The following is a 24,631-nucleotide window of genomic DNA, read 5'->3' on the forward strand; positions in this document are numbered from 1 at the left end:
AGGGTACACCTCTGACACGAGCAGGGTCGGGACCCGGAAATGGTCTTAACGCCTGAGAATTTTGAGAGTCCGGAAGATTCTGGCATTGTGACCTTCAAAGCCACAGGTAGTGTGGTGTAGTTGGCCGAGTTGGGCTTTATGTCAGGTTTCAGCTTGCGACATTACTCAACTGTTGGCTTTCTTTGTGAAGTGCAGCCTCTGCAAGTACTGCTCCTGGGTTCACTGCGAGTAGGAGTGTCTTGGGCTGAATAATCTGGAGTGGAGTCTTTAGTAAGGCATTTGACAAGGTCCCACATGGCAGACTAGTCAGTGAAATGAAAGCCCATAGGATGCAGGGGAATGTGGCAGTTTGGATCCAGAATTGGCTCAGGGCCAGGAAACAGCTGTTTCCAGTGGCGTTCCACAGGACTCAGTGTTGGGTCCCTTGCTGTTTGTGGTATATATCAATGATTGGGACTTAAATGTGGGAGGCATGATTGGGAAATTTGCTGATGACACAAAAATTAGCCATGTAGTTGATAGTGAAGAGGATAGCTATAGACTCCAGAATTATATCAATGGCTTGGCTGCATGGGCGAAAAAGTGGCAAATGAAATTCAATCCAGATAAGTGTGACGTAATGCATTTGGGGAGGGCAAATAAAGTGAGGGAATACACAATAAACAGGAGGATATTGAGAGGGGTAGAAGAAGTGAGAGACCTTGGAGTGCATGTCCACAGGTCCCTGAAGGTGGCAGGACAGGTAGATAGCGTGGTGAAGAAGGCATATGGAATGCTTTCTTTAGTTGGCTGAGGTATAGAATTCAAAAGCAGGGATGCAATGCTGGAACTATATAAAATGCTGGTTGGGCCAAAGTTGGAGTATTGCATACAGTGCTGGTCACCACATTACAGAAAGGACATAATTGCTCTGGAGAGAGTACAGAGGCGATTTACAAGAATGTTGCCAGGGCTCAAAAGTTGCAGCTATGAGGAAAGATTGGATAGGCTAGGGTTGTTTTCCTTAGAATAGAGGATGCTGAGGGGTGACTTCATAGAGGTGTATAAAGTTATGAGGGGCCTAGAGAGAGTAGACAGGAAGGACCTGTTTCCCTTAGCGGAGAGGTCAATTACCAGGGTGCACAGATTTAAGGTGATTGGTAGAAGGATTAGAGGGGACATGAGGAAAAACTTTTTCATCCAGAGGGTGGTGGGTGTCTGGAATTCACTGCCTGGATCGGTGGTGGAGGCAGATACCCTCAATTCTTTTAAAAGGTACCTGGACATGCACCTAAAGTGCTGTAACCGGCAAGGCTATGGACCAGGTGTTGGAAGGTGGGATAGATTGGGCAGGCTAGTTTTTTCTGCCGGCTTGGACATGAAGGGCTGAATGGCCTCCTTCTGTGGCGTAATTTTTCTATGGTTTTGCTTTGCACCTCCTCTGTTGCTTGACCAGCCTAACCTCCCTCCATTGCTGCTGCTGTTCTTATTAACTAAGAGCCGTAAGACGACTTCTTCTTTCTTCTTCTTTGGCCTCCTTATCTCGAGAGACAATGGATAAGTGCCTGGAGGTGGCCTAGCCTAACCTGCCTCCATTGCTGCTGCTGTTCTTGTTAACTAAGAGCCGTAAGACTGTAATTTACAATTAAGGCTATATAATTTTAGTTGGCCTGAGCTGCACATTTTCAATGGCATTGATATCCCATTCCATGCACATGGATCAAAACAGGACACAATGCTCCCAATGTGGCTTTACCTTGTACAACTGAACTGAGATTGTTCTTAGCTTTATACTGTATTGGGTGCAGCTCCAACACTACTCAAGAAGCTCGACACCATCCAGGACAAAGCAGCTCACTTGATTGGCACCCCATCCACCACCAACACACAGTGGCAGCAGTGTGTACCATATACAAGATGCACTGCAGCAACTCACCAAAGCTCCTTCAAAAGCACCTTCCAGACCTGCGACCTCTACCATCTAGCAGGACAAAGACAGCAGATGCATGGGAACACGACCACCTGCAAGTTCCCCTCCAAGTCCCACACTATCCTGACTTGGAACTTCACAGTTGCTGGGTCAAAATCCTGGAACTCTCTTCCTAACAGCAGTGTGGGTGCACCTACACCCCAAGAAGTGCAGCGGTTCAAGAAGGCAGCTCACCACCACCTTCTCACGGGCAATAAATGCTGGCCTAGCCAGCGATGCCCACATCCCCCGAACAAATAAAAAAAAATGTCCTAGCAATTCAACCTAAAACTCTATTTGCCTTCCTTAGGTTTTGTCAGGCTGTCCATGCAATTATAAATTTCTCAGCTTGATTCCAGGTCCCCCTTTTTCATTTAGTGGTATCCATGCATGATTTAAACATGTCTTAAGTTTCCCAAACCCAGTGCATAGTACTGCATTTGACAATGTTGAAGAACAATTGTCACATACTGGTCCAATCCCCTAACATACCTAAATAAGCCTGCAAGCTGCTAACTTGGTCTAAACTTGCAATTCTGTGCCCGTTTTTACGTCATCTGCAAACTTTTGAATCATTCCATAAATACATTCAATATGTCTTTGCAGTGGAAAATAAAAGTATAAAATGTAGGTAGCTGATACTGTAACATTCCGTCCACTGTACAATTAAACTTCAAGTTAAACAGCAAAACGGATCTGCGTTGTTACAAAACACAACATCTTCACTTTCATTTCAGGACAAGGTGTTTCTATGGTGCAAATTTCAACAGACTTGCAATTTGAATTGGAATCTGATTTCCATTTCCCATGTCCCCCGCCACACTGATGCCTCTTGATCTAATAACAATAACAAGTAGTTAAAATATCTATGCGCATATGTAAAGAGCATAACTGGGGACAGGACTTGGCATGCATGGTTTAGAGTGGCTATCTTTTGCCAGTCTTAAACTAAGTGGAATGCGATTGAGGATGTTCGAAACTGAACCTCTGCTGACTGGTTTTCAGTCTTTAAAATTAGTGAGCAATGACGCTTTCCACCCTGCCCCCTCACCAACCACCCCAACACTCCCACCCATCCTATCCTGAAACTGGTTTGTCAAATTCAAAGCACATTTTTGGTTGCTATACCCCAATTCGAATCAAGAGGGTATTTTCACTAAAAGTGGGTTCCCAAGAGTGCAGGGTATCACTGATGGTTCCCATGGCCATGTTCCACCAGTTATGCTATTGAATTTCTCCGTCAGTGCAGTAAGAAAACTTGAATATACTGTACTATACTTGGTAAAGACTTGAAAAAACACATTTCATGCATAAAACTGATTTTATACAATTGTTTATGATTGAATTCTGGGAGACCTGCATTCATGATTCAGCTTTTGGCATTTTCACTGCTAAAACCATCGCCCCCTATCCTGAAGGCAGGACTGTGGGCCCTGTTTTCATGGACATGTGTCTCTCAGAATCTGACCTAATAAGTGTCAGCATAAAATCTGCTAAACGTAGTGGCTTCTTTGCTTAGTCACTCATCATACCCATTATTGTTCACACTTTTTAAATAAATTGTTGAAAATTAATATGCCTTGATTCCAGAATTGCAAATCTTAGTAGCAAATGTAACCCCACTATTTAAGAAAGGAAGGAGAGAGAAAATGGGGAACTACAGACCTGTCAGTAGTAGGGAAAATATTAGAATCTATTATAAAGGATGTGATAACTAGACATTTAAAAAATAATATAATTGAGCAGAATCAACATGGATTTATGAAAGGGAAATCATGTTTAACAAACCTGTTGGAGTTTTTTGAGGATGTTACTTGTAGCATAGATAAAGGAGAACCAGTGGATGTGACGTATTTGGATCTTCAGAAGGCTTTTGATAAGGTCCCGCACAGGAGGTTAGCAAACAAAATTAGAGCACATGGGATTGAGGTAATGTACTGGTATCGATTGAGAACTGGTTAACAGAAAGAAAATAGAGAGTAGGAATAAACGGATCATTCTCAGGATGGCGGGCTGTTGCTAGTGGGGTACCACAAGGATCAGTGCTTGGACTACACCTGTTCACAATTTTTATAAATAAATTTTGCGTGGGGACCAAATGTAGTATTCCCAAATTTTCTGATGACCCAAAACTAGGTGGGAATGTAAGTTGTGAGGAGAATGCAAGGAGGCTTCAGGCAGACTTGGACAGGCTAAGTCAATGGGCAGATGGAATATAGTGTGAATAAATGTGAAGTTATCCACTTTGGTAGATAAAAACAGAAAGACAGAGTATTTCTTAAATGGTGAGAGGTTGGGAAGTGTTGATGTCCAAAGGGACTTGGGTGTCCTTGTTCATGAGTCATTAAAAACTAGCTTGCAGGTGCAGCAAGCAATTAGGAAGGCAAATGGTATGTTGACCTTCATCACAAGGGGCTTTGAGTACAGGAGTAAAGACGTCTTGCTGCAATTGTATAGAGCCTTGGTGAGACCGCACCTACAGTATTGTGTACAGTTTTGGTCTCCTCATCTAAGGAAGGATATACTTGCCATAGAGGAAGTGCAACGGTGGTTCACCTGACTAATCCCTGGAATGTGGGATTGTTTTATGAGGAGAGATTGAGGAAACTGGGCCTGTATTCTCTAGCGTTACGAAGAATGAGAGGTGATCTCATTGAAACTTACAAAATCTTTACAGGGCTTGACAGGGTGGTTGGAGATAGGATGTTTCCCCTGGCTAGTGAGTCTAGAACCAGGGGACATAGTCTCAGAATAAGGGATAGGCCATTTAAAACTGAGATGAGGAGGAATTTTTTCACTCAGTGGGTGGTGAATCTTTGGAGTTCTCTACCTCAGAGGACTGTGGAAGCTCAATTATTGAGCAAATTCAAGACAGAAATCAATAGATATCTGAATATTAATGACGTCAAGGGATATCGGGATAGTGCAGGAAAGTGGCGTTGAGGTACATGATCATTAATATTTAATTGATTGGCGGATCAGGTTCGATGGGCTGAATGGCCTACTCCTGCTCCGATGTTCCTATGTTCACATTATTTTGAGGCAGCCCAAATAGATGTCCACTCTGAACATTGAACATTTTTACTTCACGAATGTGTATGGCTCAGAAGTTAAGGTCAGCAGTGCTCGGCGATTGAAAGAACCAGTGTTTGACAATCTCAGGCCACTTGACTTTATTTTGAGAGGTTTTTTATCTTGAATGGGTAGATGGAGCTTTGTTTAGTGTCACCTAGGAAGATGTTCTACTTTGTGATGTAAATTCATGCTTTTGTCTTAAACAATAAAGTAAATCACATATGTAAATTTAGATTGGCAAAGGGGTTTTATGGAACTATTTTAGAATCAGTTGGAACAAGTCATATGTATTTGTTGCTGAGGAATTGCATGTTCACTGCTAATGTCAGAGGATCTGCTTTTTAAGTTGAATCTTCGTCAATTTCAGTTGGTGCCAGCTCTGGCTGCCGATACTTCAATCTCCGATCCTGCTGTCTTCACAGTCCAGAGTGTCTGCAGCCACGGCATGCGGTAAGTCCATTGAGGTGAAGAAGGAGCTGCGGGACCCGAGAGAAGTCCTGTGAAAAGGTGCCCCGAACACCCAAAACATCCACGAACGGCCCCCCCGGCCGCAACTTCAAAGCGCCCGCGGGAGATGGCTCGGAGAGCATCTGCAGCGCACTGTCGGCAATGCTGCATGCTTTTATTTAAACCACTGCAAAAAAAAACCCTTAGCAAATGTAATCACCTCTAAGTCTGCCAAATGATGCTTCACCTCCCGAAGGACGTGGATGAGCTTTCCGGACGTCGATGGTGGGCACTGAGGAAATGGCTTATTACCTGCACCAGATTCCACCCCCCCTCCCCCCCCTTTTACCCCCCCTTCCACCCCCCCCCCCCACCCCCGTCCCCTTCCCTGCTCCACCCTCTCAGCTCACCCCCTCACAACCCCGTCCCAGCCCGCCCCCCCCTCGCACCATCTTCACCCCGCACCCCCTTCCCCTGCACCCCCCCCCCCCCACCCCCTCCCTCTACCCCTCCCCCTTGCATCCCCTCCTCCCACCGGCACCATCCTACACCTGTGTAGGGGCCCCAACAACCCCACTGCCTTGTGGGCGTCTCGGGAGAGACCAAGGCTAAGGGAGTAAACCCTAACAGAAAATCCGGAGCGGAACCCCGTAGGCGGTCATGTGTCACCTTTGGCATGTTTCCGGCAGTTCCTGCAGCCATACTGGTGCCAAACGTCGTGTCCTGCACTCCTTTGGACCCCACCAGAAAGGCCGAGAGGGGGGTTTTGACGACTGGGCAATTCTCAACCTCCATAAATTTGCCCAGGCATGCGCCATGGAGAGGTCACTCCATAGTTGCCTCACAGCGACTAAAACAACACGGAAGGCAGCAGTTACGGGTTATAAGTCCAGATAAATTGGCGTAGAAACTGGGCGCCACGGGTTGCCTTTGTCGGTGGGAGAGGTCATTGCACCTCACTGGACAGCTACCGCCCGCCTCAAACCGGGCAGCCCCCGGTCAATAAGGTTCTGTCCCGCCACAGTCTGCCTGCTTCAATGGGTGCTTGGAGCTCAGGGTCATTGCCCGAAAGGTGGACTGATACACCGCACCAAACAACATGAAAAAAGGAAAGAAGGTACCAGCCCTTCGCTTTGCAAGCTGGAACGTCAGAACTATGTGTCCTGGCCTGTCGGAAGACCTTACACAAATCAACGATTCTCGGAAGACCGCCATCATTAACAACGAGCTCAGTAGATTCAATGTGGACATTGCAGCACTTCAGGAGACTCGCCTCCCCGCGAGTGGCTCTCTAGCAGAGCAAGACTACACCTTCTTCTGGCAGGGCAGGGATCCTGAAGAACCAAGACAGCATGGAGTGGGCTTCGCCATCAGAAACTCCTTGCTCAGCATGATAGAGCCTCCCTCAAATGGCTCGGAACGCATACTGTCCATCCGACTGCTCACCACCTCTGGTCCAGTACACCTACTCAGCATCTATGCTCCAACACTCTGCTCCGCACCTGAAGCTAAAGACCAGTTCTATGAACAACTCCATAACATCATTAGCAGCATCCTCAACACCGAACACCTATTCCTGCTGGGGGACTTTAATGCCAGGGTTGGGGCCGACCATGACTCATGGCCCTCCTGCCTTGGGCGCTATGGCGTTGGAAGGATGAATGAGAACGGGCAGAGACTGCTTGAGTTGTGTACCTATCATAACCTCTGCATCACCAACTCGTTCTTTCACACTAAACCCTGTCACCAGGTTTCATGGAGGCACCCAAGATCACGTCGTTGGCACCAGCTAGACCTCATTGTCACAAGGCGAGCCGCCTTAAACAGTGTTCAAATCACACGCAGCTTCCACAGTGCGGATTGCGACACCGACCACTCCCTGGTGTGCAGCAAGGTTAGACTCAGACCAAAGAAGTTGCATCATTCCAAGCAGAAGGGCCATCCGCGCATCAACACGAGCAGAATTTCTCACCCACAGCTGTTACAAAAATTTCTAAATTCACTTGTAACAGCCCTTCAAAACACTCCCACAGGGGATGCTGAGACCAAGTGGGCCCACATCAGAGACGCCATCTATGAGTCAGCTTTGACCACCTACGGCAAAAGTGCGAAGAGAAATGCAGACTGGTTTCAATCTCATAATGAAGAGCTGGAACCTGTCATAGCCGCTAAGCGCATTGCACTTTTGAACTACAAGAAAGCCCCCAGCGATTTAACATCCGCAGCACTTAAAGCAGCCAGAAGTACTGCACAAAGAACAGCTAGGCGTTGTGCAAACGACTACTGGCAACACCCATGCAGTCATATTCAGCTGGCCTCAGACACCGGAAACATCAGAGGAATGTATGATGGCATGAAGAGAGCTCTTGGGCCAACCATCAAGAAGATCACCCCCCTCAAATCTAAATCGGGGGACATAATCACTGACCAACGCAAACAGATGGACCGCTGGGTTGAGCACTACCTAGAACTGTACTCCAGAGAGAATGCTGTCACTGAGACTGCCCTCAATGCAGCCCAGCCTCTACCAGTCATGGATGAGCTGGACATACAGCCAACCAAATCGGAACTCAGTGATGCCATTGATTCCCTAGCCAGCGGAAAAGCCCCTGGGAAGGACAGCATTACCCCTGAAATAATCAAGAGTGCCAAGCCTGCTATACTCTCAGCACTACATGAACTGCTATGCCTGTGCTGGGACGAGGGAGCAGTACCCCAGGACATGCGCGATGCCAACATCATCACCCTCTATAAAAACAAAGGTGACCGCGGTGACTGCAACAACTACCGTGGAATCTCCCTGCTCAGCATAGTGGGGAAAGTCTTTGCTCGAGTCGCTCTGAACAGGCTCCAGAAGCTGGCCGAGCGCGTCTACCCTGAGGCACAGTGTGGCTTTCGTGCAGAGAGATCGACTATTGACATGCTGTTCTCCCTTCGTCAGATACAGGAGAAATGCCGTGAACAACAGATGCCCCTCTACATTGCTTTCATTGATCTCACCAAAGCCTTTGACCTCGTCAGCAGACGTGGTCTCTTCAGACTACTAGAAAAGATCGGATGTCCACCAAAGCTACTAAGTATCATCACCTCATTCCATGACAAAATGAAAGGCACAATTCAACATGGTGGCTCCTCATCAGAGCCCTTTCCTATCCTGAGTGGTGTGAAACAGGGCTGTGTTCTCGCACCCACACTTTTTGGGATTTTCTTCTCCCTGCTGCTTTCACATGCGTTCAAATCCTCTGAAGAAGGAATTTTCCTCCACACAAGATCAGGGGGCAGGTTGTTCAACCTTGCCCGTCTAAGAGCAAAGTCCAAAGTACGGAAAGTCCTCATCAGAGAACTCCTCTTTGCTGACGATGCTGCTTTAACATCTCACACTGAAGAATGCCTGCAGAGTCTCATCGACAGGTTTGCGTCTGCCTGCAATGAATTTGGCCTAACCATCAGCCTCAAGAAAACGAACATCATGGGGCAGGATGTCAGAAATGCTCCATCCATCAATATTGGCGACCACGCTCTGGAAGTGGTTCAAGAGTTCACCTACCTAGGCTCAACTATCACCAGTAACCTGTCTCTAGATGCAGAAATCAACAAGCGCATGGGTAAGGCTTCCACTGCTATGTCCAGACTGGCCAAGAGAGTGTGGGAAAATGGCGCACTGACACGGAACACAAAAGTCCGAGTGTATCAGGCCTGTGTCCTCAGTACCTTGCTCTACGGCAGCGAGGCCTGGACAACGTATGCCAGCCAAGAGCGACGTCTCAATTCATTCCATCTTCGCTGCCTTCGGAGAATACTTGGCATCAGGTGGCAGGACTATATCTCCAACACAGAAGTCCTTGAAGCGGCCAACACCCCCAGCTTATACACACTACTGAGTCAGCGGCGCTTGAGATGGCTTGGCCATGTGAGCCGCATGGAAGATGGCAGGATCCCCAAAGACACATTGTACAGCGAGCTCGCCACTGGTATCAGACCCACCGGCCGTCCATGTCTCCGTTATAAAGACGTCTGCAAACGCGACATGAAATCGTGTGACATTGATCACAAGTCGTGGGAGTCAGTTGCCAGCATTCGCCAGAGCTGGCGGGCAGCCATAAAGACAGGGCTAAATTGTGGCGAGTCGAAGAGACTTAGTAGTTGGCAGGAAAAAAGACAGAGGCGCAAGGGGAGAGCCAACTGTGCAACAGCCCCAACAAACAAATTTCTCTGCAGCACCTGTGGAAGAGCCTGTCACTCCAGAATTGGCCTTTATAGCCACTCCAGGCGCTGCTTCACAAACCACTGACCACCTCCAGGCGCGTATCCATTGTCTCTCGAGATAAGGAGGCCCAAAAGAAAGAAATTTATTACTCTCATCCATTTTTTTAAGAGAACAATGATGACAATAAATCTTTGACTTCTCTGCGTTATCAGTGTTCATATAATATTTGCAATATTAAGACATTGTTGAAACCTTTTTAAAAAAAGAGTAATTGTAAGATCATTCTTCTGTTACTGATCTGGGTTCCACTATTGCTTGCATCCTCAGTAGTCTGATTTTGTTTGATGTTTTCAAAATGCTAAATGCAGTTGATCATTAAATCTTAGTGTGCAATACTTCAGGTTACTGCTTTTATCTTCACTTCTAGTCTGTGATGCTGATGATCTATGAAATGATGACTAATTCTTTTAATTTTGTTTTTTTAAATTGTCTGCCAATTTTGCTGGGTGGAAGGGAAAAGCTTTTGAAACACAGCTTGAAGAGCAGGCAGAGTTGCAGATTTTATGTTGTCACATGTAGGTTTATTAAATAACTCAGGAGGGAAAGAAGTGAAAATGTTCCTTTGAAATGGCTACTGTACCTGTCAAAACGAGCTTATCTGGCTTACTAAGGATTTTCATGGGTAAACTTGATTGGACTTGAGGAACCTGAGGGGAATGAGTTCAACATTTAGTTTAGTTTAGATTTACAGCACTGAAACAGGCCCTTCGGCCCACCGAGTCTGTGCCGACCATCAACCACCCATTTATACTAATCCTACACTAATTCCTATTCCTACCACATCCCCACCTGTCCCTATATTTCCCTACCACGTACCTATACTAGGGGCAATTGCTAATGGCCAATTTACCTATCAACCTGCAAATCTTTGGCATGTGGGAGGAAACCGGAGCACCCGGAGGAAACCCACGCAAACACAGGGAGAACTTGCAAACTCCACACAGGCAGTACCCAGAATTGAACCCGGGTCACTGGAGCTGTGAGGCTGCGGTGCTAACCACTGCGCCACTGTGCCGCCCACTTAGTTATCTAAGTAACTTTTTTTGCTTTGACATACTAACTTTGCAGATGGCAGGACCTTGAGGGTTAATTTTCATGGTTGAGGCAAAAGATGGCCATGCTCAGATGCACATCTGTGCTACTGACAGCCCAGATCCACTAAATTCCATGGGTTTTGCCCATTTGTATTATTTCAGTGATCTTACAGGAAAACTATACCGGGAGTAGGGTGCTTCAGTGTACACATTGGGGTGTGGAATCAGGTGTGCCACAGTTCTTTCTTATAGGCTGACTTTATGAACAGAATGGCTGGTGGAGCTCACAGAAGTCCCTTCACAAAGAAGGTTTTATTGGAAGAGATGGCCCTGAGCAAAGTGGCAATTTGATGCAGTGGAAAATCCTCCAAATAGAGCCAGCATGGCAAGGGGGCCATGGGTGCCGTTAGTGATTCTTTGCACTCTTGGAAGTGCCATCTCGTAGAAGTGCTGGATCCTTTCCAGTTGCTCCTTCCTTTCCATTAGAAAAGTGACAAATGTATTTCTCTTGGCTGCTGTGACCTGCTTAGTGAAGCAGTATGTGGATGACTGACTTAAATAATGCAAGCAGTGGTTTGAAAAGAGCCAGTTGTATAAAAGCTCAATATGCTGCAGTTTTAACCTGAACAAATAGGGCTATCCCTGGATGTTATCGACAGGCCATGCTCTAGTACACAGCACAAACTGATTGACTGCCTCTTTGCTGAGTGTAGATGACAAAGGCAGGTCTCTTCTGATAGGCCAATAAGTAATATAATCTAACTAAAGGAATGCCAGTGTTCATTACTTGCAGCTGCCTGGTTGAATAGGTGGCATCAGGGGTTCTGCAGAGAAGATCTGAACCAGAAAACTAATGAATTGAAGGAAACAAGCAACAAAATTTTAAAAAAATGCACTGGCACTAATATTCAAAGTTCAGTAATTCAAGTCAAAATAACAAGCACAAGGTAAGCCTTGCTTATGCAGCAACCTTGTTTTTAATAAGTAAATCCAGAGCCATACTGCAAAAGACATGGAGGATCTGGGATTGCAGAAATTTTCATCCACTTGCGCAATTTTTTCGTGGGTGCAAAACGTACGCATCTTTGTGATGGAGTCTTGGTATGTGGACTGGATTCTATACAGTATGTGTTTGTTTTTTTGAGACAGTCCTTGATATGAAATTGAAACTGCAGGCTTCCAGAGTTTTGGGGAGTCAAACCCAGGTTAGACAAACAAACGTCCTGAGATCGAGAGAAAACAAACAATTGTTTTTTTTAAACCAAGGACATGTGACTGGGAGCTTAGGTTTCAGTTTGACCAGAAGGTGTTTGGAAAAGGGGGAAGACAGCTGAAAGGCTGTGTTAGTTTTGCAAAAAGAATAATTTTGGGGAGTTGTGCAGGACTCTGCAGTGGATGGAAAATCAGCTAAATTGTTTAAAGAGACAGGCTAAGAGCTGCAAGTTTTTGGGATTCTACAGAGGCTGCTTGGAATAGTATCACTACCAAACAGCTGGTTGAAGCAGTTTGCAGGCAAAGGAGCCTGGACTGAGGGCTGCCCATTGGTGAATGACTTAAGGCAGCTGTCTTCAGTGATTAAAAGGTTATCGGTGGAACCATGCCATCAGGATGGTGGTGGGCAGGGCTGAGGTTGTTCAAGAGGTGACAAGACCAAACCATTAAAGAGAAGATTGTATCACTCGCTACTGACAGGACCTCATTACTTCCGTATCTGAATCCTGGAGGACAGACTTGGAAAAACTACCTGAGGAAGATCCTGATTTTGTTGTACTGAGAGACTGTTCGATGCTACCTTGCTGATAAGACTGTTCAGAACATTAGTAAGGACTACCTTTGCATCTGCTAATTTATATGTAATCTTTAAGATATACATACGTTGATCATAGTTTAATTGTTAGTTCATGTTTAATTTATCATGGTTTTGGTTTGAATGTTAAAGTAAACTTTATTAAAGTGAAATTTGTCAGTTTGGTTTTTGGTTTCCTAAGTTGAGGTCAGTCGGTGGATTTGATTCGTTTGGTTTATTGGTGACCTCCACAGGGATCGTAACATCTGCTAGAATGTAAAAAAATTGAGAATTCAGCGTCGGGTACACTGAAACACCCCCCCAAATGTGCATGCTTCTGGAGAGGACTAACAACCCATCATGGATCCCCCTCATCACTGCTCCACATCTCTCTTCCTCCTCTTATGATCAGCTGAGAAAGGTGTCCAGGGGTCCCTCTTAGCCTTCACCTGGTCTTACTGTAACATGGTTTAATTTAAAATACACTGTGTTTTCAGCTCCCCTTTGGTGAATCCCTTTTTAACCGCTTTCCAATTATAACGCAAAGAAACCAGCACAACAGGTTTTCTCGGGTTTAAAGAAGAAAAGTGAAATTTTATTAAACTTTAATTCAGTTAATGCCTATGGATTCATGACGCGCCTAGGCTAGCATGCATACATGATACACACATGCAGATAGAGACAGAAAGAAAACAGAAGAAATAAAGTGGAAATGTTTGAGGCAATATCTGAGGACGTTTGTTGTGTTATGGTTCTTTGAGCTCATTGTGGTGTCCTTTATTGTAGGTAGATCTCGCTTTTTGTTGGGGCCCAGTATTCTTCTTAAACCTTGTTCGCTGTAGGAGACTTTTCTCTCTTGGGGTTCATGTGTTTTCAGTGGATTTGGAGTTCCATGAGAAAGAGATGGGAGCAAGCAGACAGGAGCGGCTGTGGCGAGCCAGCCAGGAGAGATCTTCTCAGTCTGGAACCATTCTGCTTTCTGCCCAAACTCTGTGTACAAATTCAGAAAACTGGGTTACCCAGCAGGTTTGTCATGTGACTAACTGGTTTGACCATGTCTGCTTGTGCATTCGGCCATCTTAGCAGTCAACCTGGAATGCGAGCTCCCCCCACCTTCAATGTTTGGTGATCAAAAGTCCATTGTGGGTTGAATGGATCAGGGAATGGTTCTTTGTCCCTTCCAAACACTGTCTGTTAATATGCAAATATCTTTCCAGCCAAGATCTGGAAAATTTTTTAAGCAAGTCCTTTCTTCACTTCAACAACAGTTTGAAATTTAATGTGCATATGGCGAAATGAATATGCCTCATGCTTGGCAGGTGGGGGCCTGCATGACACCTCCACACCCAGGGAAATGAAATGTGATTTGAGAAAAGCGCATTTCATTAAAATGGTCGAGAGAAAAATGTAAGATACAGAAAAAAACATGCATTTCTCTCATTCATTCCCATTCATTCAGAAATCCTAAAACTTATTATAGCCTGTCTTCTCGGTGCCAGTGCTGCTTTAATTGCCCCCTTTTTGGCAACTCAGTAAACACGTGGTTTTTTTTTGGGAAGTTTCTCTTCCGTTTGCCCATTTCCATGGCTACCAAGGGTTTTTGTTCCTGTTGAGGTCTGAAGAGGGGGATGGGTGGTTTCTCTTTGGTTCTGACTGTGGGGGAGGATTATTTACTAATCTCCCCTTTGTCCCAGAGGACACTCCTGCCTGCAGGTATTTGTGCAGACTCTACGGCATTCCCCTGTGGCACTTTGACTAGGTGAGGCATCACCGTCATGGTTATTCTGACCCCTAGAGGTCTTTCTTTGTCTCTGCAGGTTCCTGTAAATGCTGTTAGCAACTCTGGCGGGGTGCTTCTAGTGTCTACATTTACGTAGGAGGATCTAACTTTTCAACTTTTTCAGGGTCGGCTGACCAGACAGAAGGGGTTTTCATCTGGGATTCCTCCCGGACTTCCTTTAACCTGTCTTCTTGGTCACTTTTTCCCCTTCCCTGTCTAACCTTTTGCCAGCCTTGTGCCTGCCTGTCCCCTTTTGTTCTCGGCGGGGGTCCCTTACAGTTCACCAGCCTTCTGCTCTAGGGTCCTCCTAACACCAGTACAGGACTTAGGGGTGCAGATTTCTCCTCAACCTGGCATATGTGTCAACTCCTACAGTACTCCACCACATCTTTGTGGAGTTTTGGCCAGTCAAATTGATGTCTTATGCGGGCTTTGGTTTTTCATATACCGGCATGTACAGCCACTGTAGTCTCGTGGGCCCTTCTTAATATTTCTGTCTGGTACCTCTGGCACCACTAACTGGTGAACCACTGTCCACTCTTTGTCCTCAGGTCTTTGAGGAGAGCTCCACTTCCTCATCAGTACCTTATTATTTAAATAGTAGCAATCAGGGACTCCCTCTGCTTCACTTTCAGACTGGGCAGCCTGTGCTAACTCACGCAATACTAGGTCAGCTCACTGAGCCTCAGCTAGGGAAAAGCTATTTAATTCATTCTCTGGGTCTCCTAACTTTCCAAAGAAAGTCTCAGACAGATAGACCTCATGGTTATCTGCCTGTAGTGCCAATGCGGTCTCCTCTGGGGGAGCTGGTTTGATCATGGCCTGATCCATTACACATTCTGGGAAACTGCAGGGGCCCATCTCCTGCCACTGCCCTGTCTCTGCGGTCTTTCTTTCACTAGTGGGGGGCTACCACCTTCAGCCCCGCCAGATCATTACCTCGGAGCAGGTCAACCCCATTCACAGGCAAAGTAGGGACAATCCCTACGGTCACCGGTCCCGAAACTAGATCATACTCCAGGTACAGGCATACACTGCCCTCCAATACCATTTACCACCATTTTGGTGTTCACTGCACTCTCTGGGAGAAAGGTCAGGCCTTTTCCCAGTAAAAGGGATCGAGTGGTCCCTGTGTCCCTGAGAATTACAATGAGCTTGCTTGCCCACTCGAGGGATGTGGAGTTACTTTCCGTTCAGACACAAAACCCTGATAACCTTCAGGAATCCTATTAAATTTTCCTGCACTAGCAATCGTAAGCTTCCTGGGTTGCACTCTTACTGCAGTTAAAGCCACAGCTTGTTCTGCTGTGTTTTGCATCAGGTCCCCGTCTTCACTGAGCCGGTGTGTCCTGATTAATCCTACAGGTGTTCCCTTTAGTTTCCAGCAGTCAGCTTTTAAATGCCCTGCTTTATTACAATGGAAGCACACAGGTCTCTGGGTCTCACTCTTGCTCACAGCACCTTGCTATTTGGCTAGCGGAGGGCCTCCTGTGTCTTCTGCTTTCCTTTCTCTCCCAGGACTGCTTGGGCTCTTAACACCTTCCCACCCTTTGTCCTTTTCGGATTTGTAGGGCTGACTAGGAAAGGTTCTCCCCTGGGAAATCGATTTATAAAGTAAAGCAAAATCATCAGCCAGAACAGCCGCTTGCCAGGCTCTCTGGACCCGCTGCTGCTCTACATGGGTCTTTATGGAGATTGTGAGAGTTACTAATGGAATTACTTCTCTGAGATTCTCATAGTTGAGCTGTACTTTAAGAGCCCTCAGCCACTGGTCAAAAGCCAGTTGCTTACTTCTTTCAAACTCCAGATAAGTTTGATTAGTTTGCTTCTTGTGGGTTTTAAACTTTTGGCGATAGGCTTGGGGTATTAATTCATCTGTCCCGAGGATAGCACTTTGTGTCAGTTCATAATTTGATGAACTGTCGTCTGGCAACAGGGAATAAACGTCATGGGCATTTCCAGTTAGCTTGCTTTGCCGTAAAAGAGACCAGGTCTCCGCTGGCCATTTTAGCTGCCTTGCCAGTTTCTCAAAATGCCTCCACATCTTCCTCATTTGAATTTTGGAATGAATTGAGCCAGTTTTAACAATTCTGTACCCAGCCCTGAATTACGCTGCTCCATACTGGCCATGCTTTCACTGGGGTTACTCTGTCACCCACTAGTTAACTCAAGCCGCTTCAGCTCTCTTTCTTCGCATTCCTTCCGGAATATTCTATTTCTCTCTTTTTTTTTTCTCTCTCTGTCTTTTTCTCTCTCTCTTCCTCTTTTTTTTTCTCTCTCTCTGTTTCTCGCTCTCTCTCTCTCTGTCTCTCTCTCATTCTTTCTCCTGTCTTTTTCTTCATGTTCCTTCTGGAAGGCTCTTTCTTTCTTCCTCTCCTGCCTCTCTGTCTCTTTTTCCTGTCCTTTCTCTTTCCCTGTCTTCTCATTCAAGTTTCCTTTGTTCCAGTTGTATCTTTGCTGACAGTACCTTGTCTGGATCTACTAACACTGCTTCTACTTCAGATTCAAGGGAAAAATGGTTGGCCACTCGCCCTAGGAGTTCAGACTTCTGAGCCTTGCCCCACACTGCTCAGCCATTTTCTTCAACTCCTCCATAGACAGTCCTTTTAACTTATCTCAAGTTACTTCATCCTGGCTTGGAGAGCTACTAGCTTCAGTTGTAGACATGTTAGTATTCAATCACATACAACCACAAGAAAACCTGTATTGAAATATTGCTCTTTTTTTGCTTGGGGACAATTTGGCTTCCTACTTCCAATTCCCGTTTGTCTTTGGGTCAATTCCGGATGCTAGCACCCAAATTTCTGTTACGACTGGTGAGAAAGGTATCTAGGGGTCCCTCTCAGCCTTCACCTGGTCTTACTGTAACAGGGTTTAATTTTAAACACATCATGTTTTCAGCTCCCCTTTGGTGAATCCCTTTTTCTGCTGTCCAATTATAAGGCAAAGAAACCAGCACAACAAGTTTTCTCCGGTTTAAAGAAGAAAGATGAAATTTTATTAAACTTAAATTCTAATTCGGTTAATACCTATGGATACACGGCGCCCACGCTAGCATGCATACGTGATACACAAATGCAGATAGAGACAGAAAGCAAACAGAAGAAATAAAGTGGAAATGTTTGAGGCAATATCTGAAGAGGTTTTTTGTGTCACAGTTCTTCGAGCTCACTGGAGCCCAGTATTCTTCTTAAACCTTGTTTGCTGTAGGAGACTTTTCTGTCTTGAGATTCATGTGTCTTCAGTGGATTTGGAGTTCTGTGAGAAAGAGTTGGGAGCAAGCAGACAGGAGAGATCTTCTCAGTCCAGAAGCATTCTGCTTTCTGCCCAAACTGTACAAATTCAAAAAACTCGGGTTGCCCAGACGGTTAGTCATGTGACACATGTCTGTTTGTGTGTTCGGCCATCTTATCAGTCAACCTGGAGTGCGAGCTCCCCCACTTTCAACGTCTGGTGATCAAAAGTCCATTGTGGGTTTAATGTGTCGGGGAATGGTCCTTTGTCCTTTCCAAACACTGTCTGTTAATCTGCAAATGTCTTTCCAGCCAAGGGTCCATTGTGGGTTGAATGTGTCAGGGAATGGCTGTTTTGTCCTTCCAAACACTATCTGTTAATATGAAAATGTCTTTCCAGCCAAGATCTGGCAATTTTTTAAAGCAAGCCCTTTCTTCACTTCAACAACAGTTTAAAATTTAATATCAATTTGGCAAAATGAATATGCCTTATGCTTGGCAGGTGGGGGCCTGCTTGACACTCCCCTAAATAAACTTGGCGTAGAGTGTTGTGAAATGAAAACTGCAATATGCTGTGTGGTCCAGTACATTTGACAATAAATAGCACCACCTTCTAATCAGATACTAACTTCGTGGTTACTAAGATTGTTTTAGTTGCTTTTATTAAAGAGATTTGAATATTGATTTTGTGTTTTATATTAAGTGCTCTGTTTACCTGTGTGTTTATTTATACGATGTTAATCAAAGATGATATTTAAAACAACACTTGCAATAAAAGCCAGGGGCTATGAAATGTGTTGAAACTAGAATATGACGTTGAAAAATTAGTTCAGTGAAGTCTGCAGTTTGTTTTGAAATGCAGTGAAAATGTCAATGAAATTTGTTTTTTTAAAATATCATTTTGGTTTTGAAGTAAATTTGGAGAAAACTCTTCTGTTCAGGCTAAATCTGCCTTTGGCATTTAGATAGGTTACAGCCACTTGACGCAAGATATTGGTTCTTAGGTATATTAGAGCATAATAGGTCCTAACAGCGTTGCTTTGTGTAGTGAGGCTATTGTGCGTAATGAACAGTAGCATTGGTTTCATGTGCCCTGGCCTTCAGTAAAGCCATACTTGAAGTCAGCCAAAGATTGCTTCATGTCCTACTGTTTAGCCTCTGAGTTGCCCACACACATTGTATAAGAAAAAAGAAGCAAGTTCAGCAACAAGCCTTACTGAGTGTGGTGAGATGTGCAGTATGTGGAATACAGTACTTAGTTGAACTATTTCCAGCAGTCTGTCTATTCTACAGCTGATTATGACTTTTACGTTCTAAACTGTGACCTTTTCGTTCATACCCACTTGTTAATTTCTTTTAAATTTTCATTTGCAAAGTAGCTGCTGATTTGAAAGTTTATACGCTTCGATAAAATGCCATTTCCCATTAGAGCATAGGTTTGCTGCTGCATGACAGTCTCGTCAGTTTTGCCATTTGTTGTTCTGACAGAGTTGTTTTTCCATTATTCAAGAAATATTTGCTTTCTTCAGTCATATTTGACTTTTTTCTGGAAGTACTCAATTTCCATTGAACTTTACAGCTCATAATGGCACAAAATCATTAATGGTCTCTTTTTTTTGAATTTATTGATGACTTGTATTTGGATTCCATCCCATCCTGTCTTCTTTAGCTAATCTTTCACTGCTATTGTCCTCAACTAATTTAGTGAGTGACTGATTTGAACTGATGACTTGAGCAGGTTTAATGCTGAAATATGGGACAGTGAGCTCATTATTGCTGAGTAGTGGTAATCTCCATTATTGGCATTGGTAGATTGCACCCAATGTTGCTTTCAGATTACTAATAGTATTCCTGGAATGCAGGACCTTAATTTCTAATTGGTAGTCAATCAATATATGGATGCACATTCTGCTCATTAATAAAGTGCGTATCGCCTTCAGCTTTCCTGTTCCCTTCCTTCCAAATGTGGCAGCTTGGCTTAGTGGGATAGCACTCTCTCACCTATGAGTCAGAAGCTTGTGTGTTCAAACTCTACTCTTGGCTTGAGCAGATAATCTAGGCTGACACTTCAGCACAGTCATCTTTGGGTAAGACCAAGATCCTAATGTCTGTTCGTCAACAACAACTTCTATTTATATAGTGCCTTTAATGTAATAAAACATTCCAAGATGTTTCGCAGGAGCATAATAAAACAAAATATGACCCCAAGTCACATAAGGAGATAGTAGATTAGATGATCGAAAGCTTGGTCAAAGAGGTAGGTTTTAAGGAGTGCCTTAAAGGAGGAAAGTGAGGTAGAGATGCAAAGAGGTGTAAGGAGGATACTCCAGAGCTTAGAGCCATGGCAACTGAAGGCATGGTCACCAATGGTGAAGCGATTAAAATTGGGGGTGCTCAAGAGGCAAGAATTAGAGGAGTGCAGATATCCTGGAGGGTAGTAGGGCTGGAGGAGATTACAGAGATAGGGAGGGGTGAGGACATGGAGGGATTTGAAAACAAGGATGAAAATTTTGAAATCAAGACTTTGCTTGACTGGGAGCCAATGTAGATCAGTGAGCACAGGGGTGACAGGTGAACAGGACTTTGTGCGAGTTAAGACACGGGCAGCAGAGTTTTAGATGACCTCAAGTTTATGGAGAGTAGAATGTGGGAGACTAGCCAGGAGTGCATTGGTATAATCAAGTCTGGAGGTAACAAAGGCACAAATGAGGGTTTCATCTGAGACGGGGGAAGTCAGGCGATGTTGCAAAGGTGGAAATAGGCGGTCTTAGTGATGGTGCGAATGAGTTTGGAAGCTTATCTCGGGGTCATATGTGAAACCCAGGGCTGGCATAATTTCACACTATTTCAGGGAGAGAGATGGTGTCGGTAGCTAGGTAATGGAGTTTGGAGTGGGGACCAAAAACGATGGCTTCTGTCTTCCCAATATTTAATTGGAGGAAATTTCTGCTCATCCAATACTAGATGTCATATACAAAAACAAGAAATGCTGGATTCACTCAGCAGGTCTGGCAGCATCTGTGGAAAGAGAAGCAGAGTTAACATTTCGGGTCAGTGACCCTTCTTCGGAACTGACAAATATTAGAAAAGTCACAGATTATAAACAAGTGAGGTGGGGGTTGGGCAAGAGATAACAAAGGAGAAGGTGCAGATTGGACCAGGCCACATGGCTGACCAAAAGGTCACGGAGCAAAGGCAAACAATATGTTAATGGTGTGTTGAAAGACAAAGCATTAGTACAGATTAGGTGTGAATATACTGAATATTGAACATCAGCAAGTGCAAACCTGAAGAAAAACAACCTGAAAAAAACAGTGGGTAAGCAAACTGAACAAACTAAGATGAAATGAAATAAATGCAAAAAAAGATTGTAAAAAATGTAAAAAGGAATGCAAAAAAAAGGAAGAAAAAAATAACTAAAAATGACTAAAAATGAAAGTAAAGTGGGGGGCTGTCATGCTCTGAAATTATTGAACTCAATGTTCAGTCCGGCAGGCTGTAGTGTCGGAGAGAAGAGCAGAACTTCTTCAAGGTAGGCATTCCTGGAAGAGAAGTGGCAGTGAATTAAACACTAAAATAAAAGCAAAATACTGCGGATGCTGGAAATCTGAAACAAAAACAAGAAATGCTGGATTCACTCATGTCTGAGAGAAGAGCAGAACTTCTTCAAGGTAGGCATTCCTGGAAGAGAAGTGGCAGTGAATTAAACACTAAAATAAAAGCAAAATACTGCGGATGCTGGAAATCTGAAACAAAAACAAGAAATGCTGGATTCACTCAGTGAATCTCCTTACCTGAGGAAAGATATACACGCCTTCAAGAGAATGCAATGAAGATTCACTAGCCTGATTCCTGGGATGAGAGTATTGATCTATGAGGAGAAATTGAGTAGACTAGGCCTATATCCTTAGAGTTTCGAAGAATAAGAGATGATCTCAGTGAAACATATAAAACTATGAAGTGGCTTGAGAGGGTAGCTGCAGGGAGGATGTTTTCCCTGGTTGGGGAGTCTAGAACTCGGGTCACAGTTTCGGAATAAGGGGTCCGCCATTTAGGACTAAGATGAGGAGAAATTTCTTCACTATGAATATTTTGTTCTGAATCTTTGGAGTTCTCTAGCCCAGAGAGCTGCAGATTCTCACTTGTGGAGTATGTTCAATTCAGAGGTCGATAGATTTTTGGATGCCAAAGGAATCTAGGGATATGGGGATAGTCCAGGAAGGTGGAGTTGAAGTAGATGATGAACTATGATCTTGGTGAATGGTGGGGCAAGCTCGAAGGGCCGAATGGGCTACTCCTGCTTCTATTTCTTATGATCTTACTACATATTATAGAAGCTATACATCCTTCGTGAAGCCACCAGTTACTAGGTAAAAGTCTGAGGGACCTGTAGTTGGAAATGGGTGATTTAAAAATTCTAAAGCTTTTTTGATTAAAGGTTTTTAAGTTTTAGCATTTTACAGATCAATGCTGATCGAATTCAGATTGGCATACAATTTTGGTCGTCCTAACACATTGAAAATGGTTGAGAGAAGAGTGATCTGGATGATAGTGATTTTTGGGAACTATGTAATGAAGACAGGCTCAAATGACTAAATATATCTTTGCTGAGAAAAAGTAAGGGAGTCTTAATACACATGTTCAAATAATGAAAAGTATCAGAGATGAAACAAACAAGCTATTTATCTTAAACAACAAGCATATGATGAGATGACATAGGTGTAAAATTTTGAAACCTCAAACAAGGTTAAAAATTGGGGGAAAATACTTTTTTTCGTCCCCTAATGATAATAGATCTGTGCAACAAGCTGAGCGGGGAGCTGCTCAGTGTCATTTGGCACCTTTGGAAAGAGAAGCTGTGTTGATAGCTGTTCAGAAGTGGGATTGAGGGTATTAGACATATTTAGCAACATTGCTTGATTTTTTTTCCTCGGGAATTTGAAGGAAATTAGTGCTACGTAGAGATCAACTGGTGATGTACTAGGGAAGTCCATGATGGAATGATCAACATGGATTCTGGTGGAGAGTGCTTACTGAGAGTAATGGCCTTCCTTTAGATTTTCTGTCATTTTACATGGGTATCTCGATGGGATTGCACATTTCATTTGATGTTGGCAACTAGTAAGAAAGAGTGAAAATCTTTGATGGATGAAGGTGATTATTGATAGACGTGTAGCGGTTACTGTTTGCTGTTATTGCCATTGAAAGTTTTTCCATCCATTGCAAACTTTGCATTGCTATCTCTTCTGAAGGATGGTGCCATCTTAATACTGCACTGGGGCATTGAAAATGAATGCAAATTCTCCATTCTTTTCTACATTTTTCACCTCATTTCTCCTGAAGGTGATGACCCATTTAGAAAATGACTTCATGGCATCCTCTAGACCTTAACTAGACTCTGTCCAGTCTGAACTTGCTTCATGTTCGTAGACACACAGCAGGAATCAGTGGATCATGAGCAGAAGTAAGAACTCTCCTACCTTCTCTAAAAGCTGGAGGTCTTTGAGGCCAATTCTAGCATCACAATTCTGATTCAATATGTCAGTACAGATAAAGAATCAAATCTGAGACCTTCCTGGCCCATGTGACTGAGTACCACAACACATAGTGCAGCATCGTGCAAGGCTATTAAAAAAACTCCAAATGAACCTTCTAATACAATTGGCCTAGAAGTCAGACCATTGCCTATCAAAATTGTCCCAATTTGTACAGGTGAAAGATTTAAATAAGTATTTTTGAAGAATACAAGTTATTTAAGAAGTTAATTAAGGTTGAGAGGTGCAGTTTATTCTATGACTAATATATAAAGGTACTATCTCTAATGGTTTATTGAAAATCTTTTGGTTTGCTTTGATTTACCGCTTGAATTGATCTGTAGATATGAAAAAGTTCAAAACTTCACACTTCAAGTTCATGGTGACATTGAAACAATCTTTTTAAGTCATTTTTGTTGTTTTAGGGTCTCTATTGTGATCAAGTAATAATGAATCATGCCAAGTTTTTGAAGTATACTACTTCTACTTTCAGCCTTATTGCCAAGATTACTAATGAACGCACCAAGGACAAAGTTGTAAATCCCTCAGAGCTCTAATGTTGCCCTTTTAACAGCTTATAAATAGAAACTGTTAAGTATTATGGTGTATGCAATCCTTCAATTAGCAAAAAAAGTTGGAGTTTAGTATTCTGATTATTATAAGACAACTGTACAATACAAGTGAATATAAGTTGTTTGACAAAGGTTGTGTGAAGTTTCAAGTGGTTGGTATCTTGGAGCAGTTTGAAAACACAGCAACATTCTTGTGGTAAAGACTTTGTGCACATTGAGCAAGGGGAAGGGCAGAGATACTGTGACCCCAAGTTCAACATTCCAGGTATTATAGTGCAGTGCTAGACAGCATTACCTGCAGTTTAGCTCTGATTCTGGTACTTTGAACTGCCTTGTCTTGCTAGATTTAATTGTGATGTTGAGATTATTGCCATCCACTGTTTGATTGGAACATACCATCATTGCCAGCTTTCTATATAACAGATGGAATTTTTAAATTCATTCAATCATGGGATGTGGGTGTTGCTAGCAAGACCAGCATTTATTGCTCATCTCTATTTGTAGAAGGTGGTAGTGAGTCATGTTCTTGAACTGCTATAGCCCATGTGGTATAGATACTTCCACAATGTTGTTAGGAAGAGAGCTTCAGGATTTTAACCCAGCGACATTGAAGGAACAGTGATATAGTTTCAAGTCAGGATGGTGTGTGGCTTGGAGGGGAACTTGCAGGTGCTAGTGTTCCCATGCGCCTGCAGCCCTTGTTGGTCTAGGTGGTAGAGGCCACAGGTTTGGGAGGTGATGTCGAAGAAGCCTTGGTGAGTTGCTGTAGTGCATCTTGTAGATGGTACACGCTGCAGCCACAGATGCAATGGTGGTGGAGGGAATGAATGTTTAAGGTGTGAATGGAATGACCATCAAGTTGGCTGCTTTGGCTTGGATAACGTCGAGCTTCTCGAGTGTTGGAGCAACACTCATCCAGGCAATGGAGAGTATTCCATCTTATTTCTGACTTCTG

General features: G+C 43.9%; 1 protein-coding gene across 4 annotated transcripts in view; it reads left to right on the plus strand.

The window, feature by feature from the left end:
* atxn10 (ataxin 10) overlaps nucleotides 1-24,631 on the plus strand; it is a 350,575-nt gene that overhangs the window by 143,480 nt on the left and 182,464 nt on the right. Inside the window, exon 10 of one of the 4 annotated variants that reach the window (XM_068051269.1) lies at nucleotides 5,391-5,779. The exons of the other annotated variants lie outside the window; for them this stretch is intronic. Coding sequence (XP_067907370.1) covers nucleotides 5,391-5,477 — 87 coding nt within the window. The 3' untranslated portion in view covers nucleotides 5,478-5,779. Of the gene's footprint in view, nucleotides 1-5,390; nucleotides 5,780-24,631 lie in introns of those variants that run through there. 4 annotated transcript variants of the gene reach the window in all.

The sequence above is a fragment of the Heterodontus francisci genome, chromosome 18 (genome assembly GCF_036365525.1).
Source record: "Heterodontus francisci isolate sHetFra1 chromosome 18, sHetFra1.hap1, whole genome shotgun sequence".
Classification (NCBI taxonomy): domain Eukaryota; kingdom Metazoa; phylum Chordata; class Chondrichthyes; order Heterodontiformes; family Heterodontidae; genus Heterodontus; species Heterodontus francisci.